General features: G+C 47.7%; 5 protein-coding genes and 1 long non-coding RNA gene across 7 annotated transcripts; 3 read left to right on the forward strand and 3 right to left on the reverse strand.

Moving 5' to 3' along the window:
- The first annotated feature begins 64 nt into the window (after nucleotides 1–64).
- On the forward strand, nucleotides 65–5,560 carry LOC1282024 (uncharacterized). Of its 2 annotated transcripts, XM_003435707.2 has the most exons (7): nucleotides 65–1,351; nucleotides 1,429–1,920; nucleotides 2,010–2,106; nucleotides 3,404–3,921; nucleotides 4,003–4,422; nucleotides 4,500–4,633; nucleotides 4,713–5,560. In XM_003435707.2, the coding sequence occupies exons 1-7, from the start codon at nucleotides 65–67 to the stop codon at nucleotides 5,374–5,376; spliced, it is 3,612 nt and encodes a 1,203-aa protein (XP_003435755.2). In that variant the 3' UTR covers nucleotides 5,377–5,560. The 2 variants fall into 2 exon arrangements, with proteins under 2 accessions (XP_003435755.2, XP_322019.5); XM_322019.6 differs by lacking the exons at nucleotides 3,404–3,921; nucleotides 4,003–4,422; nucleotides 4,500–4,633; nucleotides 4,713–5,560 and adding an exon at nucleotides 2,858–3,300.
- Nucleotides 5,561–5,672: 112 nt separating this feature from the next.
- LOC1282023 (histone deacetylase 3) lies at nucleotides 5,673–8,314 on the reverse strand. Its single transcript, XM_322018.6, has 2 exons — nucleotides 7,151–8,314; nucleotides 5,673–7,066 (listed from the first exon to the last, which is right to left on the reverse strand). The coding sequence occupies exons 1-2, from the start codon at nucleotides 7,306–7,308 to the stop codon at nucleotides 5,923–5,925; spliced, it is 1,302 nt and encodes a 433-aa protein (XP_322018.5). The 5' UTR covers nucleotides 7,309–8,314; the 3' UTR covers nucleotides 5,673–5,922.
- A 113-nt stretch (nucleotides 8,315–8,427) lies between these two features.
- Nucleotides 8,428–9,985, forward strand: LOC133391238 (uncharacterized). The gene is made up of 4 exons (XR_009764707.1): nucleotides 8,428–8,743; nucleotides 8,812–8,876; nucleotides 8,950–9,165; nucleotides 9,254–9,985. It is a non-coding gene; the product is annotated as an uncharacterized LOC133391238 (long non-coding RNA).
- LOC1282022 (transmembrane protein 185B) lies at nucleotides 9,952–12,464 on the reverse strand. The gene is made up of 6 exons (XM_061643389.1): nucleotides 12,315–12,464; nucleotides 11,995–12,130; nucleotides 11,855–11,925; nucleotides 11,665–11,770; nucleotides 10,975–11,567; nucleotides 9,952–10,887 (listed from the first exon to the last, which is right to left on the reverse strand). Exons 2-6 carry the CDS (start codon nucleotides 12,030–12,032, stop codon nucleotides 10,649–10,651), a joined length of 1,047 nt encoding a protein of 348 aa, XP_061499373.1. The 5' UTR covers nucleotides 12,033–12,130; nucleotides 12,315–12,464; the 3' UTR covers nucleotides 9,952–10,648.
- Nucleotides 12,465–12,635: 171 nt separating this feature from the next.
- On the forward strand, nucleotides 12,636–14,148 carry LOC1282021 (pre-mRNA-splicing factor 38). The gene is made up of 3 exons (XM_322016.6): nucleotides 12,636–13,541; nucleotides 13,617–13,836; nucleotides 13,919–14,148. The coding sequence occupies exons 1-3, from the start codon at nucleotides 12,881–12,883 to the stop codon at nucleotides 14,118–14,120; spliced, it is 1,083 nt and encodes a 360-aa protein (XP_322016.4). The 5' UTR covers nucleotides 12,636–12,880; the 3' UTR covers nucleotides 14,121–14,148.
- A 14-nt stretch (nucleotides 14,149–14,162) lies between these two features.
- LOC1282020 (WD repeat-containing protein 3) lies at nucleotides 14,163–17,362 on the reverse strand. The gene is made up of 2 exons (XM_322015.5): nucleotides 16,902–17,362; nucleotides 14,163–16,829 (listed from the first exon to the last, which is right to left on the reverse strand). The coding sequence occupies exons 1-2, from the start codon at nucleotides 17,057–17,059 to the stop codon at nucleotides 14,252–14,254; spliced, it is 2,736 nt and encodes a 911-aa protein (XP_322015.4). The 5' UTR covers nucleotides 17,060–17,362; the 3' UTR covers nucleotides 14,163–14,251.
- Nucleotides 17,363–17,423: the final 61 nt, after the last annotated feature.

Genomic DNA, 17,423 nt, shown 5'->3' on the forward strand with positions numbered 1-17,423 from the left:
GTGAGATAATAGTTAGTAGCATAATCTTGGAATAATAGACCACTGTGTCTTTCGCTTCGTGTGGATGTCTAAAACAAAAATGGCGCCTGTCGCAGGGGTAACACTGCATCTAGAATGCTGGCGCGATGAGCTGAGCCCGGCACAGACAGCCGCCTACGAAAAAGCAGAAAAAGAGCACCATGAAGTACGGAACAAGCTGAAAGAGATTGTTCAGGAAACTGGCGGGAAGAACATATTTGCCGGACAGGTGTTTACCGCTTATCAGGTATTGGGACCGGTACCGGGATTGGAACAAATTTCCAAACCGGTCACTGCATTGTCGCGCAAGAAAATGCCTTCAATGCCGCCGGCACTTGCACCGCTGGGCAGTTCATCTTCCCCAGAGCCTTCAGCAAGTTTCCGGCGTCGGAGTCGAAAGGCGGATTCGCCGGCCGGAGAAAACCCCGAGCCCGTGGTTGATATTGCCTCTGACGATCCCGATGAAGATTATATCCCACTAGCGAAGCGCATGAAACAAAAGGCGAAAGAGAAAACGACGCCCGTGCCCGCGAAAAAAACGAGAGAAGAAAAGGTCAAAACTCCGGATCCGAAGATCAAATCGCCGAAAACCCCTGGTTTAACACCAAAGGTCGCCGCTATTTCTGTACGACCCACCGAATTCAACTCCATCGGAGGGTTGCAAGTCGGCGCGGAAAAGGACAAAAAGCGATCCGCCGCAGAGCCCTCGGCCGTGGTCGATCTTACGAAAGATGATTCGGGCAAACCGACGGCCGATTCGCGAGAAATATCTTTCAGCAAGATTCAGGGTAAAACTTTCCCTTCACTCGTCGTACTAGCAAGACCGTCGTTGCGCGTCGTCGACAAAGCGGTAACCGACCGGCCCCAACTTGACGCGAAGGTGAAAAATGTCCTCGTCCACCCTGCGCCAAAGTTTACGGAATGGCTTATTCAGCAGGGATTAATCAAGTCGGAACAAACGTGTCAAATTCATAACGACAAGCCACTGAAGCTGGGCATGTATTCCGACACGAGCAAATTCCCGTACTCGGGTGGCTACTTTTGGATCAGTGATTGTTGTCCGACTAGGTTCACGTCTGTGTTCCATGGTTCGCTATTCGAGGGTTCACCACATCCTCCGTCAGTAATATTGAAGCTGATCTACCACTGGGCCTGCCAAACGAACGTATCCAACGTGGTGAACTGGGTGAAGGTCGATAACATGTACCTTAAGGGTCTGTACACATTGTTACGGTCCGTTTGCACATTGGCATTATGTAGACATATGAAGCTTCTCGGCGGTCCCAAAAAATCGATCGAGATCGGAGTAATTTCATTGGGAACAACTACGCAGGTACGACCAATTTGTGCCTTTCCTTGGGCCTTTCCACACGCTAACATTTCGAACTCGTTTCCTTACTCTCCTTACAGGATGGGCAGCAGCGTCAGGTGAAAGTAGAGGTGTTGGGTGTGCTAGATCCGGAAGCTAAAATACTTCGCCTTCGCGCCGTGGAGCCCTTGCTGGACGCCGAAAAAAGCTACAAGAAGAGGTTTTCAAAAATTTTGGAACCACTTAGCGATTGGGTCCATAAGGATAGCGTCATTCTGACTGACCTTACCGTGGACAAAGGTACGCTGAACAGCATGGGATACAAAACCGTTATACAGGTTCCCGGTTCTGAACAGACGCTCAAGAACAGTAATGCAAATATAATGGACTATTTGCGGCGCATCGTGCCACGCATGTTCCAAAACACCTTGTCCCTTCTATCTCGACAAATCATTCAACAGTTCTTGAATGAGCTGGTGTGGCGTGAGCTGTATGGCAACAGCCCCGGCACAACATTCGATAACATAGTAAAACACTTATCTGAGGAAGCGAAAATTGAAACAAAGGAAAGTTTGACTACTCGCCTTCATAAGGTAAGCGAACATGCACAAACAAAACACCCGTATGTTCTTCCTCAGCTTTAAAATACTGATTATTTTGCTTTGCTGCTCACATCCCCCAGGCTGCCGCAGATCCCTTCAAGCAGTGGGAAATTGTATCCGATATGCCAGCGTTGGGCAAAGTTCCTGGTAAACGAGGCCGAAAACCCAAGGATCAATGTTAGTATTGTTTTCATTTTATATTTTTTCTTAAGTCACCGTAGCTCCTATTGTCTTGGTGTAAAGATTTTCGCAATTATTTGTAGGCTTAAGAGATTTATTTTTCCAGCAGTTGAAAAGTCAGTCCTTGCCAAGGCTATGAGAATCGTAGAATGTCTGGATTTATTTGAGCTGATCCTTTCTAAGTAAATTGATACATGTTTACTTGACACTTGGGTCATCCGCGGTACATGTAGGGTCATGCGCAGGCAGTCATTTTACCTCGTAAAAATATTAGGTCTGAAATGTGCATTTTCTTTGTTCGTCAGCGAACTAGCGAATGGCGAACACATTTAACTATGCTTTGGTAACTGTTGTCGTCGTGCCATAGCGGGAATGGTTCTATTATTAGTATTATGCTGTAATTTCATTTCCTGGTTGTCCTTATTGAGTGCTCGGTCGTGAGCGAGGAACTCGATTTTCTGTTAGTGCCGTTTGTTTTTTAACATCTAGTTCATTAAAACTAGACTCTCAAGGGTCGAACTGTTTGGTGAATGTAAAATCGTACAAGAGAACTTAGTGGTAAATTGCGTTGAAATTGGGCTGTACAGTATTTTGGTACTCCTTGTCTGCTGGTGGCAGATTGTAGAGTATCTGTGCATCACGTCAAACGCTATTGTATCTGTCGCCAGACCGTAACGTAATTTCGATGACTTTTTGTATCCCGTATTCACGAATCTCTTGTTTTCATGTTTTTCTTTTCTACTTTCAGCGTTGTAGAGTTTGAAGAGAGGTAGAGGGACAGATTTTTGTACGCCATTTTTCAAACCCGCGCGCTCGCCTGCCTTTCTCTTCTAGATATGCTAGTTTTAGTTCGTAACGAAGTAATTGAATTACCACGTAATGTTATGTTCTGCAGAACCAACCATAGGAGTGAAGTGATGAGGATATGATGTGGTGGGACAGAACAGGGGATTTCAGTTTTGGTTTCTTCATTCGAGTTTTCATACAACTAGCTCCTCCTTCAAAGTTGGGCTTGTGCGAAACTGCAGGATATTACAGATGTTAGGTTTTCCGAAACTTATGAACCACTTCGAAGAAAAAGAAGCGTTAGAGCGTAGGCAGGCAGGCAGTTTTGTACGCAATGAGCTATAATAGAGTGCGTTAAAAAATCGAATAAATCTTATCAAAACTTTGATCATTTTAACATAATAATGGAGCATTTGGAAAAACTAACGTTTACTTTATTTTGAGAGAAAACTTTTCATACTGTTTTGTTTGCTTTTACTGTATATTTTCTCAAATCGAATCCTTGTAGCTATCATCAAAAGTGAGGCTCCGCCAAACGATACGATTCTCGCAACACCGAGCCCGACCCACCAAAACGCGCCGAAAAAAATTATCCTCAAAAAGGTGAAAAATGAAGAGGAAAGAGCCGCGGCATCCGCTTCCACGCCCCCAGCTGGTTCACAGGTGAAAAAGATAGAAATGAAACGAACGGAAAAGAAGGACTATACTGTGCAGTTGGAATCGTACTATTATGGCTGCTCGGGGGGCACTGAGCTTAAGGAATCGGCTTTGGCTTGTACCGATTTTGCAGTACCGTGTCCGGAGTGTCCGGATTTGATGTTCCGAAGCAACGTAGAGCTTCTTGATCATCTATTGCAGCATGCGAGTCCCGCTATTGCCTCCAATGCAGACGGTGGCGCCACTGTCCAGTGCCGAACGTGTCTAGAACACGTAGCGGACCAGGAAGAGGAGAAGCACAAAATGCTAAGCCATCCGCAGGAGACAAAAAGTTTGCTCTGCAAGACGTGCAGCTGCCTAATATGTGAGGTGAGTAGGAATAGATCTGGTAAATGTTTCGATTACCTGTTAGATACTGATTTCTTTCGTGTGCATATTGTGCCTTCACAGCAACGCTTTAGCACAGTGTCTGTGCTGGTGGCACATCTGCAAAAAAGCCACCACCCGCTGGAGATGCCGTACCGGTGTGGTGGTTGCGACTACCGTAGCTCCATTTTGCGAACAACTATCGAGCACTTTTACGAACAACACAAGGGATCGGCCCTGTTGCAGTGTCCTGTTTGTCTGCAGATATGCTGCGCATATCGTACCGGCGACGAGGGCCCACTCATGAAGAACGTGCACCAGTTCTTGGCTCACTTACGCAAACACACCGATAAAGCGATCTCGAAACGTTGCAACAAATGTGCCCTCAGCTTCCTGGACAAGGGTGAACAGAAGTTTCACTCTATATTTGGCCATGTGCCCAACAAAGCAGATGAGACAGTGAAAAGTGTCACCAGCTCGGCGACGGTGATCCCAAAACCACCGGTATGAAATTAAATCCTCGCATTTCTTCTATCCTCCTAAAAATGTATTGTGATTAATGCTTTTTTTGTTATTTGCAGAAAAAGGTAACCATCAACAAAGAACATTCAACGTATCGCGTCGTAAAGCGGTTTACTAAATTGGTTCTGAATTTGAAGAGTGGAAGCATTTGCTGCGAATGTGGAAATGATTTTGACCAGTTCAACCACATGATGTAAGTGAGCGGTAGTAATGCACTTAGTAGTGAAGATCTTTTCTCTAATTGATGTTTCTGTCGTATTTTTCCCCCCCAGAGCAAGAGTGCAATGCATAACGTGTGCGTATCAAACCGCCTGTCTACCGTCGATGGTGAACCATGCTGTATCGTGTCAAACGGCCACGAGCACGAAAGAAAAACGTTCTGCTGTCAATATGATGGACCAAGAGCTACATTGCCGGTGTGGCTTTTCATCGTATGACGGGTATGCTTTGGCACGGCACCTGATCGCATGTGATCGTTACGGTGCCGTATACTCGACGGTCGAGGCAGCTCAAGCGAGCGTTGTCGAGCGTAGCATGCTCGATTCGCTCGGGCTAGTACGACGGGACGGTGACGACGATGATGAGGACAGTACTGCTGCAGCCGGGGAGCAAACAACATCATCACAGGATGACGACGCTGGACCGTCGTCTTCGTCGACCAACTTGAACGTTTCTTTCAGCCACGAAGAAACTGTTGGTGCATCATCGGCTGACGTGAATGAAGGCAGTGTGAGCGGAGTGGCGTACGATCCGTCCCAGTCGCTGTACAATATTGCGGGTGCAGGCGAGCAACAGTTCAACACGCAGCTATCGTTCGACGATTTGGGACCTCCGTCAGTTTTGCCCGCCCAAGATAACAATGATCGTACACCGCAGCTTAAAGACGATTATCAATCCTTGGCTACACCACGTGTACCAGAGCAACAGGATTATTAGAGCGACTAGCGTCAAGAACGATGATACCTAATCAGCTATCCTATTACAGAACCAGAATCATTGTTTGTGTTCTTTTTACGTACGATTCTGTAATGTTTCTAAACGGATAGATTAAAAAAAAAATACATTTCTTTTTTTGCGGAAGAAGGGCTAGAAACATAAATAAAAAAAAGATAGAATAGAACATGTTTCGAAATTAAATTTAAGTTTTCGTCATAAAGTTGATTAACCTTTGTGGTCCTGACGATACAAGGTATGTGATCTAGTAGTCAATGCATGGCCAGCCGGTTCGCATGTTTTTGTTTCGTTTTGTTTTATTGCTATTGCGTCCTAAAAAGTAAAAGCACACTGGTACCCATGTCCCAGCCTTGTCCGTGGAAGATGATGTAGTTCTCTGTCGCTATACCTAACTGCAATTGTGGCCAAGCAAACTCTGCATGGACAATTATTTTCGAACAGATATCTCGAAAGCCGAACGCCGAATCAGAAACGTAAAAGTAGGCTCCCTCAGCAACTTACACACTACACTGCGCCAATCAGGCAGCTCTACGGTTCGTTTTCACTCTTGTCGTTGTCGTTATCACCATCGAAGAACTCATTTTTCGGCTCCACCAGTCGATCTTCATCGTCCTGCGTCATACGCACATCCGGATTCGGTTCCTCCGTCTTGACCGTTTTCAGCTCCTCCGGAAGTGCGTCCTCAGGTATGTCGAACATCTGTACACTGGGTGCATGTTGACACATCTTCAAGTTGTCGTAAACGTGTCGCGTAATCGCTTCCAGGTACTGTTTGCTGTTCGCATTATCTTGTCTGCTGGGAATGTCCGGATGGAGCGTAAAATCGGGAGCAAAAAACTCAAGGTAATCGTTCATCGGCAGCTCGTTCGAGATGGTTTCGTCGATAAGCAGCGAAGTTTCGTACGTCCAGCAGCGTGCCACATTGCGCAACGTGTACCCACCGCCTCCGACCACCAGTGTCGGCACGTTCAGGTCCTTAACGAACTTGACGCACTCGCCGTGCCCTTTCGTACTGAGCGAAAAGCATCCCAGCCGGTCGCCAGCGAGCGAATCTGCGCCGCACTGCAGTACGATCGCAGTCGGCTGGTAGAACTCCATCACAGCTGAAATGACCGGTTTGAACACCTGGACGTAGCTCTGATCGTCGATACCTTCCTTTAGCGGCACGTTCACCGAATAGTACCGCCCCGATTCGGCACCAATTTCGTACATATCGCCCGTCCCGGGGAAGAAGTAGTTGCCGTACTTATGGAACGATACCGTCATCACGCGATCGGTCAGATAGAACGCTTCCTGTACCCCATCGCCATGATGCACGTCAATGTCAATGTAGAGGACACGCGGATGGTACTTCAGGAGCTCCAGAATGCCTATCACTATGTCGTTGACATAGCAGAATCCAGACGCCTCAAACTTCTTGGCGTGGTGCAAACCGCCAGACCAGTTGATGCAAATGTCGCTATGGTTGTGGTTCAACTTCTGTGCACCTTCCAGCGAAGCGCCAGTGTACATGGCGCAGAACTCGAACAACCCATCAAACACTGGACAATCGTCGCCGACGTTGAATACGGAAAGACACTTGGTGTAACCCTGAATGTTTTGCGGTGTGACTCGCTGCAGGAACTCAATGTACTCGTCACTATGAAACCGGCACATGTCGTGCGCACTCGCTCTAGAAAAAAAACAAAAATGCAGGAAAATTGAAACCATGTGACCAACGGCCAAGCTACATAGGCGTCTAATTGTTGGCACTCACTTGTACGGCCGGTAAATTTGCATCTTTTTGTGAAGACCGTAGTTCATCACTAAATGATGGATGACCGAAAGTCGATGAGGTTTCATCGGATGGCCGGGACCGTAGTGAAAGTTCCCCACGTCCGGGTTGAAGAAGTACGACACTTTCTTTGTTGCCATGGTGATACTTCGCTCGCTGATCCTGCCGTTCTCAGATGTAGATTGTGTCGGACTCCTCCTCGTCGTCGATGTATTGCTTCCAGGCGTAAATTACAAGCAAAAAGAAAACGGCTCCAAGCAGTCGTCTGGTGAGGCTAAAATCTAGCGTATTAAATTTTAGATCTAACTGGTCGAACGCGGTTCTAGTGCCATCCGCTGATTCGCTAATCGAATCGTTGAGATAATAATCGAGAAGCTCATGGCTTGCGTCCACCCCTTCCGTGCATTCGTACGCTGGCGTATCTTGGCGAACTTTCGATGCTGGTGCTAATGCTGCATTTGATGCTTGAACCCTGTACCGGTCGTTGAAATGCGGTGTTGCTTGCTCTAGTTGTTGTTGTTCTACGATAAGCGTGTTGCTGCTGCGATGAATACTATGAGTATGATAGCGATGCGTAATCTTTGCTGGCCGGAAGATCGGATCGATGCTCATCTATGTCTTTCCGATGTTTACTTATCCGGCATGAAATGGAAGCGGACGGAGCAGCAGCACCACCACCAACCCATTTTGAGCGTACCCACTCACGCACAATTCGGCCGGAGTGGAAACCGAACGCGGTTTCTTTTCCAGCCGGCCGAAATTAATGGACACCAGGGACAATAGCAGCAGGCGAAACGCAACCTGCCTGCTCTGACCCTACGACACGGCACGCTATGCGGCACTGTCTGGTGATGGTGCACCGTAACTACCTTGTGCCACCGCTATCGATCGAATGCGGTCTTTTATGTAACCCCGGTAAAGCGCCGTGTGCTCTTTTCGGCCAAACGTTCTACTGCACACACGCTGGTAGTTTTGCGCCACAGTAGTAATTGATTTTTCGTTTCCACATTCGGGTCGCAGCGACAAACTGTTGCGGATAAAAAATGCACCAAATGCAGAGCAAACAAATTACACGCACAAAACAAAGCTTCGCCCAAACCCGGACAACATGGCGAGGCTTTTTGACGTTCGAATATCGCTGCATCTCGCTCATTTTCTCTACCCGTTCTCTTCTTGCCTAGCGTGCTCGTTTCGAAGTGAGATTTTGTGCCTCCCTCTCCCACATCACTTCCTGCACCTATGTCCGTATGTCTTGCGTTGTGTTGGTGACCACGCGCATCATACACCGGACGTGTGTATGTTCTCGCTCGATTTGTCGTGCCGTCTCTTTCGCGCAAGAAGACGCTTGAAAAAACGTAAACAAACTCGGTGGTTGATGTGAATGTGGAGAGAGCAATTTGGTCTTTCTTTTTGGATTAAAATCAATTGAAAATGGGTGATTTTGTTTCTGATTCAATGGCTGGAAGCTTTTGAGAAGATGTACAGCGCGTAGTTTCGTCCTGCGTAAAGCGGTGTCCGCAAAAATAAGCACGAGAAAAGGGGCTAGTGATCGCCAGAGAAAACTTCTGGCGACAGGTAAGTTTATTACAAAACATTTCGTCATCAAGCACTAGTTTAACAAAGCATGCTCTTCTACATTGCAGATTGTCTATTGATAATGCTGTGCCACGAGTACGTGAAGCTGTAGTGGTTCATTTTGAACAGACTGGTAAGTTGTAACGAATAGGCTATTAGTGTTACAGTGTATGCCTATTCTACGGATTTTATATATTATTTTACAGGCAAAGGCGATGTCACCATTGGTGTGGCGGAACAAAACCAGAAATGCCGCACCACTCCATAAAATGTTTAGTGTGCCAGTTTTGCAGCTTAATAAAGGACGAATAGGCATCAGTGCACACATGCTTCCACGCCCTCGTGCACCGGTATGCAGATCGAGGGAAAGCAGCAAAGACATCGATCAGTAAAGATCCATGGCATTACGTCCAATATATTCCGTAAGTATTGATGTGTGTGCTGCGAAGTGTAAAGTTATAGATAATTGTGCATTCGTTCAATTACATGCTTGCCTGATCGACTTTTTAGGTGGACTGGTCTCGGCTGAGCATGTCGTGCTGGCATCATATTCCAGGTCACTCGGCCTAGGCATGCCTCCCTTCATTCTCGTCTGGTCCCGAATCTGCGATAGTTGCTCCTCCACTAGCTTCAACTATTTAGCTCCCTGTGCGGCAGATCGATGCACAGAGCGCTCAAGCACCTTCTTGGCTGTTTAACATGTTTCAGTTATCGTACCCTGCTGACCTTGTCTCCGTCAGGAAAATGCCTCGTTCGCAAAAATGTCCAACGCATTTTGGACACATGCCCCAGGTTCTCCACCAATGGGACTGAGTCGCGTATGCTTTCTTGCTTCAATCATTCGGGTCAAACACGAACTCGTTTATTGCGACATCGACCTAGCGCACCTGCTGCACCCACGGACCTGAATCGTTTCCGCTTGGCACGCACCCGTCATCAGGAAATGAATCGTATGTCCCACCACTAGTCGAAACACGTCCGGAGTGTTTGATACGCAGAGACACACAGCAAGCATCCCGGGGTGGAAGGGGCCTCCAAAAAACAGATATGTACGATCTGTAAAAAGGATTGGCTCTTTTGGTTTTCGATAAGGTCGTTCACACGAATCGGAACATTGTGCTTTAATGTCTAACAGCTAAGGCAACAATTCTAATAGGAAAAGCGAAGAAAAGTTCGGTAAAGACGATAGTGGCAATCAAAGCAATGGATAATAAACAAACGAAAGCTTTTTTAATTTTATAATTTGTTCCATGCACATCTTGCATAGCATAACGATATAAACTATTCATCGGCATTTGCAACAGAACCGCAGTTGCTACGATAGTAACATAGATATCGTGCATCCATCCTTCCGTTTGTCCGTTAAGTTAAGTGTTTTCCTTTACGCCAAGCTAAGACCCTCTATCACCCACGTACACTAAGGATGTTGGCATAATATTCGCTAGATCCTCAAAATTCCTTACTCAACTGGCAAATTTGCGCATTTTACATGCCCACCTCTGTGCTCTGCTATATCTCTACCTATCTGATATCGTTTCTACTAGTTCAAATATTGTCATCGTCTCTCTTCGACAACACGAAGAGGCCTTGTGTTGTCTACTAGTGTACCGTCACCAAGTTACAGGCCCTGCAAGCATTCCTGGTATCGATAAATATGCAAATAATTTTTAGCAAACCTTTTTTCATTTTCACTACAGGGTTATATCGATACTGAAATACTTAAAGTCCCGTACAATTTGGATTACCTCAATAACAGCGAAACGACCTCCTTTTGTTGGTGCAAGTTGCTGCTAGTTGAGCCTAGTTTGTTATTGAAATCGACGAACAAAAAACAAACGAGACGAAGGTCTGATAGTGTACTATCTTTAACAAGCAGGCCTTCTTCATGGCCGAGAACGGCCACCTTCAATCCGGCAGCTCTATACTAACGATTGGCACGACCGGCTTTAGATGATCGTTCTTTTTCGCAAGGGACTTTTTGCTTTTCTTGTCGTACTTTTCGAAATCGTCTAGCTGAACGTTGGCGCTATCTAGTGGCACAGTTTGCCCGCTGTCCGTGTGGTATGATATGTTTCCGTACTCTTGCAAACATGGAAGCACACCCAGCAGAAATTGGCTAAAGTTTTTGCGTATGCCGAACCACCCTGCAAACAATGGAAAGAAGCAAACATTAATCTCAACTCACCAAAAGCCTCTAGACGCTAGCTGGAAGTACAGGACTCTTTACTTACATTTGTTTCCTCCCTTTGCATTGAAGCTGAGCAGAATCAACGTGAATAGAGCAAGCAGCAGCGGTCCCGCCACGGCAATGAATGGCCAATTCAAGTCTTCGTCCAGTTTGTCTGCAAGCAGCACTTGAAACACGAGCACTGGAATCACGGTGGCACAGTTGCCGATGGCAGAGTAGAAGGCAGATTTCTTCTGCTGCATCGAAACCTCCGGCGTGCGCAATAGGATAACGCTAAATATGATACTGTACAGAACAGCCACCAAGCTGAGACACAGCACTATCCAGAGCGGTACGAAAACCACCTCCCAGCTCCACGAGACGAGCCCGTCCAGCTTGAGTGGCAGGAACACGAATTGCAGTGCATTGACGGCACAAAACAGCTCCAGCTCAAACGAGCGATCGTGTTTGACGGCCCAAACGCAGGCTCCAACGCTTGCTGCGCTACCGAATATCAGTGGGATGAACACCAGCACCCAAAGATGCCGTCCGGAGGTGAGCCGATCGCAAGCCAGCAGTTCGAACATCAGCAAAATCAAGTGCAACGAAAGCGATATTAGCATCGCTTTGAAGTGTGAGTACGAGTCACCTTCGACTCTGGAAAGGAAAGTACAGACCAGGAGGTCAGAAAGTTCGTCACTGCTGACGAGCTGCAGCTGCTGCACCCAAGGACAAAAGCCCTCAGGAGACTTACCTGTAGTGTGGGTGACGGCACCAAACAATGGCTCCCACTATTGCCCCGAGCGTTGCAATCGATTTCCACACCCATAGCGGCACAAACACAACCCAATAGGGCCAATCTGCAGGGACGAAATAGAGGGCGGAAAATAGGGTGACCTTGGTTAAGCGTGCGTTTAACGCCAATAACGCCAATCTTTACTCACCGATGAATCCGTCCAAACGGAGACAGAACAATATGGTAAAGGTGAACAAACAGCAATGAACAACAAATTTACTGCAGAGTAAACATTGTTTTTAGCAATCTTGCATGTGTTACGAGTGCGACGAAGGATATGCGACCTACCTGGGATTAAAATCCTGAAACAGCGATTGCAGATTCATGATGTAGTGATTCTTCCTCGCTGCGTTTTAACATTCCGGTGTGTTGTCCATCGCACGAGCGCAAGCACGGGAAATGTAATTTCTGTTCTGAAAATTGTCTACGCAAATGAACAATAATAGAATCTTGCTGCAGCAGATAGTTTCCCTTGCTTTCTCTCTTCGAGCTGCCTTTTGCTTTTTGTTTCACTTTGTTGCCTTCGAAATAGCAACACACAGAACGCTAGCTTCAATCAATGAGATAACATTGCGGCCTAAACCATTGAAAACTGTGGGCTTATTTGCCTTTCGTAAAAGATATTTCTAATTGTTGTTAAGGTACATTTTTGTGTTTGTTTTGCTAAACTAGAAATTGTGTACTGCACTTGGTTGAAGGCTGCTGCACAGGGTGACACACATTCGATGAAGGTGTTGTTAATGCAATAATGACTATCAATTTGATTTAATCTTTACAATATGCCGCATGTTTACAAGCAGAATAAGGTTTAACCATTTTTTTACCAGAATGTTCAGTAAAGAAATAGAATATTTTTTGAACGAATCGTTGATCGAGAAAGAGGCTGACGGTGTAGACACTGCTTAAGCATTTGTCGCACAATATGTCACTTATATGTCTTGAATGATGGCCAGTCAGCGCACAGTGTGCGCGTTCATAAACACAACTTTTTCCGTAAGCGCATAAATTGTCCTCTTTCGGCCGAAGCAAAATAGCGTGGTATTTATGTGAATAAAATAATTTACACTTAGCTATGACTGCATAAAGTGGAAGATCAACAGGTCAAACATAACACAAACGCTTGGCGGCGAGTATTTAACCCTAGGAAGAAACATTACCGTGGCCGGCTTTTGTCATGGCGAATCGTACGGTGAAGGACGCCAAAAATGTCCATGGCACGAATCCGCAGTACCTGATAGAGAAAATTATACGGTCCCGTATATATGACTCCAAGTATTGGAAGGAGCAGTGCTTTGCATTGACCGCCGAACTGTTGGTGGACAAAGCCATGGAGCTACGATTCGTCGGAGGAGTGTTCGGAGGCAACATCAAACCAACGCCGTTCCTGTGCCTCACGCTCAAGATGCTCCAGATTCAACCAGAAAAGGACATTGTGGTCGAGTTTATCAAGAACGAAGAGTTCAAATACGTCCGAGCGCTTGGAGCTTTCTATTTGCGTCTCACCGGTTCGTCACTGGACTGTTACAAGTATCTGGAGCCGCTGTATAATGACAATCGAAAGCTGCGGAAACAGAATCGTATGGGTGCGTATGAACTTATCCACATGGACGAGTTCATCGATGAGCTGTTGCGCGAGGAACGCGTGTGCGACATCATTCTGCCGCGCATCCAAAAACGACACGTGCTGGAGGAGAACAATGAACTCGAGCCAAAAGTATCCGCGCTGGAGGACGACCTGGACGAGGAGATGCCTAGCGAGGATGAAGCGGTGGAGGATTTGCCACCGCCGCCACCTACGGCGAAGGAGAAAAAGATCGAAGCGATCAAGGCTAAGGGTAATATACACGGAAGAGTTTTGCATGGGAAGAATGGGAAGAATCACGGGCTAGTTTTTTCGCAATCTTTCACAGGAGCAAGCAAGCGCAATGAGCGTTCCGTTTCAAGAGAAAGGCAACAGGTCGATCGGTACCGTAACTACGAGGCCGGCAATTATCATGATCGAGAAAATGACCGCGACAAAGAACGTGGACGTGAGCGGGAACGGGAGCGAGACCGAGAGAGAGATCGGGACCGGGACCGGGATCGCGATCGAGACCGTTACCGAGAGATGGAGCGTCGAGATCGTCGAGAGTAAGTTTGTTCAGTGTTACCTTTTTTTTACAAAATCTTTCTCCCCACTACATAGATTTGCGTGCTTTATATCCTTTTCTAGTCCGTACAATGAGAGGGATCGCTTCAAAGAGCGTGAACTTCGAGATCGGGAACGAGAAAGACAGCGGCGCCATGAGCGGCAGGAGGAGCGTGAACGAGAGCGACGCAGAGAACGGGATCGAGATCGGGATCGCGAACACGAAGAACGACCCCGCGGCCATGACCGCGAGCGTGATTACGACCGAGAGCGAAGAAGGCGATGAAATAAATCGAAAACATAAGCCAAACAAACTGTACTAAAACTGTACGCTTTTGTGGAGATATTTATCGAACAATGGGAGGCATTTTAATCTTCGCTAGAAACGGGGACACTCTAGACTAGTTGATTGACCTGTTACTTAACTATCTGTAGCAACTTTCGCTTGGAAGCTTCGCGCCTCTTCCGCCGGCGATCCCGCTGGATGCGCTGCTTGGTTGCATCGCGGAACAGTACGCACCCGTCATTTTCTTCCAGCTCACGCTGCAGCATCTGTGCCGCGTGGAAATTGGTCCCCACCATGTCCCGCAGTTCTCCGACCGCCGCTTGCAATGTTTGGACAATCTTTTGAATCACCGGTAGCAGCACCTGATTGTTAACGATCGGCTTCTGGTGCACCCGGAACAGGAACAGTACCACCTTACAGATCAGCTCCGTTTGATCCTTCCGTTCGGTGGTCAGCTTCGGAACCCTTTCGAGCAGTTCACACACCGCATTGAACGGCAGTAGAAGGAGCGATTCTTCGAGATCACTTGCCCGAATGCGCGACAGTACGGTCAGCAGGAAATCGTCCGTGTTGGTGGCCGAGTAAGCAAACATTAGCGGAGGCAGCGGTCCTTTTCCGCCTTCCTCTTCGTACTGTTTGCTTACCTCGAGACACTCGAGAATGTTTTCTGCTCCCTTCTCCGATCCGATTGTTTTCTTCGACGGCAGTTTCAGACCGGGCAAACCGGGTACGGTCGATTCTTCTCCTGTGGCCAGCGTAGCATTCTCTAGCTCCTCTCGCTCTTCCTCTTGCACGTCCTGCAGAACAAGCGGTTCCTCGGTGCGATGGAACAGCCGTAGAGTACGGTCTGAACCGCAACTAACGACGTACTTCCCATTGGGGCTAATCGCAAGCGCGTGCGCTTCTCCCAAATGGCCGGGCAACGTGATAATCTTCTGAAAGCTGTCCGCATCCCACTGCTTCAGTTTGCCGTCCTTGGCGCAAGAGAAGAACATGTGCGTGTTCGGGATGAACTGAACCGCCGTCACGGTGTTATCATGCGCAAGCAGCGAGCGATGGCAATCGCCAAAGTCCATGCCCCAAATCTTTATCGTACGATCGGCCGACCCCGTTATGATGAGAGTCGAATCGTACGAGATGTCCATCGTTACTACGGGCAGCTTATGGCCGTACAGAGAAAGATAAAACTTGAGACTGTCCATGAAGAATATTTTCACCGTCGTATCAAGCAGGGCGACCGCTATGTACTTGCCATTCTGGGAAATCCTCACACTCAACACCGTTTCCTCCAGCTTGAGAGTGTTTTTGTGCAACAGCGAGAGCACCTTGGCCGCGTCCTGGCCACCGCTTGCAGCGATCAGTTCAAAGGACCAAAACTTTACGGTCGTATCTCCACCGCCGCTAACGCATCCATGCTTGTCGGGGGTCAGTACAATGCTCCACAGTTCCTTCTCGTGCGCCTCGATGCACTCTATCACCTCGCCCGGCACCACGTCCACAACGAGCAGCTGGCCCGTTTTTAATCCTACGAGTACGTGACGATCGCCTGGAACGAAGCACGTGCTGACAACATACCCGCCCGTATCGACGGTGCGCAGAACGGTCTGGGAAGCGCGGCTCCACAGCTTCAACGACTCCGCACTGCCCGATGCGATCGCCAAATTGTCCGAGCTGAATGCGACAGTGCGCGCTTCAGAAGGATGTCCTTGCTTTTGCAACGCGTACAGCGTTTCTGGCTCGGCATCTTTCTTCACGTTCAAGTCGAGGGAGAACAGTTGGACAAAGTTTTTCACAAACGTGCAGCAGATGCGCAGCTCGTTCCGACTGCCCAGCAGTAAATCGAACGATTTCACCTTCTCCGGTGTGGGTATCGATGTAAGACGCTTAATTTCGTCGGTCAGAGCAAGCTGTCGGTTGGCCGACTCTTCTCCACTTTGTTTGTTTGTGTCCAGCTTTTTCATGCGCTTGGTAAGCTTCTTCATCGATTCCTCCGGCGAACAGAAGAGAAACAACTCAATCTGTCTATCGGTACCGTGGCATCCGAGCACCTGCCCGTTGGCGTCAGCCACAAGGTTAATCGTGCGTCCGTGTCCAGCCCTTTGAATTCTGCCCGCCGCGGTACAACGAAACGGACTGACGGTGCTTTCGCCTTCAGGCTGCTCCGACGCAACTACCACCGGTACTGTGGCATCCGTGATCGGGGTGATTTTGTACACGGAAAGTTGCGTATCGGCTGTACCACAAACAAGAAAGTCATCGTTCCGCATCAACACAATACCCCACACCTCGGTACGGTGGTCAACGATGGTTTTAAAGCAGCACTGCGTTTCTATGTTCCAGAACTTGATCTGTGTGTCTTTGGAGCTGGACACAACTACATCCTGGAAGCGTTGCATGAAGCAGCACTGCGTTATCGGGGCCGTATGTCCGGTGAGACGGCATCTTCCTGACTGTTCCACCACGTCCGACACGACCAGATCGTTGTCAAGACCGCCGGATACTAGTTTTAGGCCCAGCAGGTCAAAATTCAACGCACTGACGGCAGAACGGTGCGATGCAAAACTGCACACCGACTGTTTGGTTTCGACGCTGAACAGCTCCACTAGTCCATCAGAGTAACCCACCGCAAGATGCTTCTGATCCGGGCTGGTGCGTAGGAATGTGACCTCCTGTTTGTCACGACAGAATTCCGCCACCTTTTCGCCGATTCTGCAACACACATACAGTCAACGAAGGCAGAATGGTGAAGGCAATTGGAAATGTAGACGCCCTTTAGCTTACCTTAGATCCCACACAAGCACCTTCTCCGCCGCAGCCACCACGACGTACCGACCGGTGGCATTGCTGATTGTCACGAAAGAGATGTTTGCACGTGCACTAGCGATGATGTTGAAGCTCGAGACTGGCTTGTACGCCAGATATTGTTTTGTTAGACCCATCGATTCGTTTTATTCCGTTCTCTGAAGCCGTAAGGATGTTTGTTATGCGCCGGCTATAACAAATATGCAAACTGCTGAAAACACGTGCATTTGTTGACTTTTTGTTGGGCCCGTACAACATGGCGAGGGTTTTTGACGTTCGAATATCGCTGCATCTCGCTCATTTTCTCTACCCGTTCTCTTGTTCGATTTTGTGCTCGTTTGGTCCTAGAGCGCCGCCTAAGGTACGGGTACACGAAGTTTATGTGCGTTTCAATGTGCACGAAAAACTGTCCTCAACATTCTTTTGCCAATCGTTGCCATAGCAACTGCAATGCATCCTGTACTGCATAAAAGTCTGAACAACTTATCGAATATCGATTTT

Source organism: Anopheles gambiae, chromosome 2, assembly GCF_943734735.2.
Source record: "Anopheles gambiae chromosome 2, idAnoGambNW_F1_1, whole genome shotgun sequence".
Lineage (NCBI taxonomy): Eukaryota > Metazoa > Arthropoda > Insecta > Diptera > Culicidae > Anopheles > Anopheles gambiae.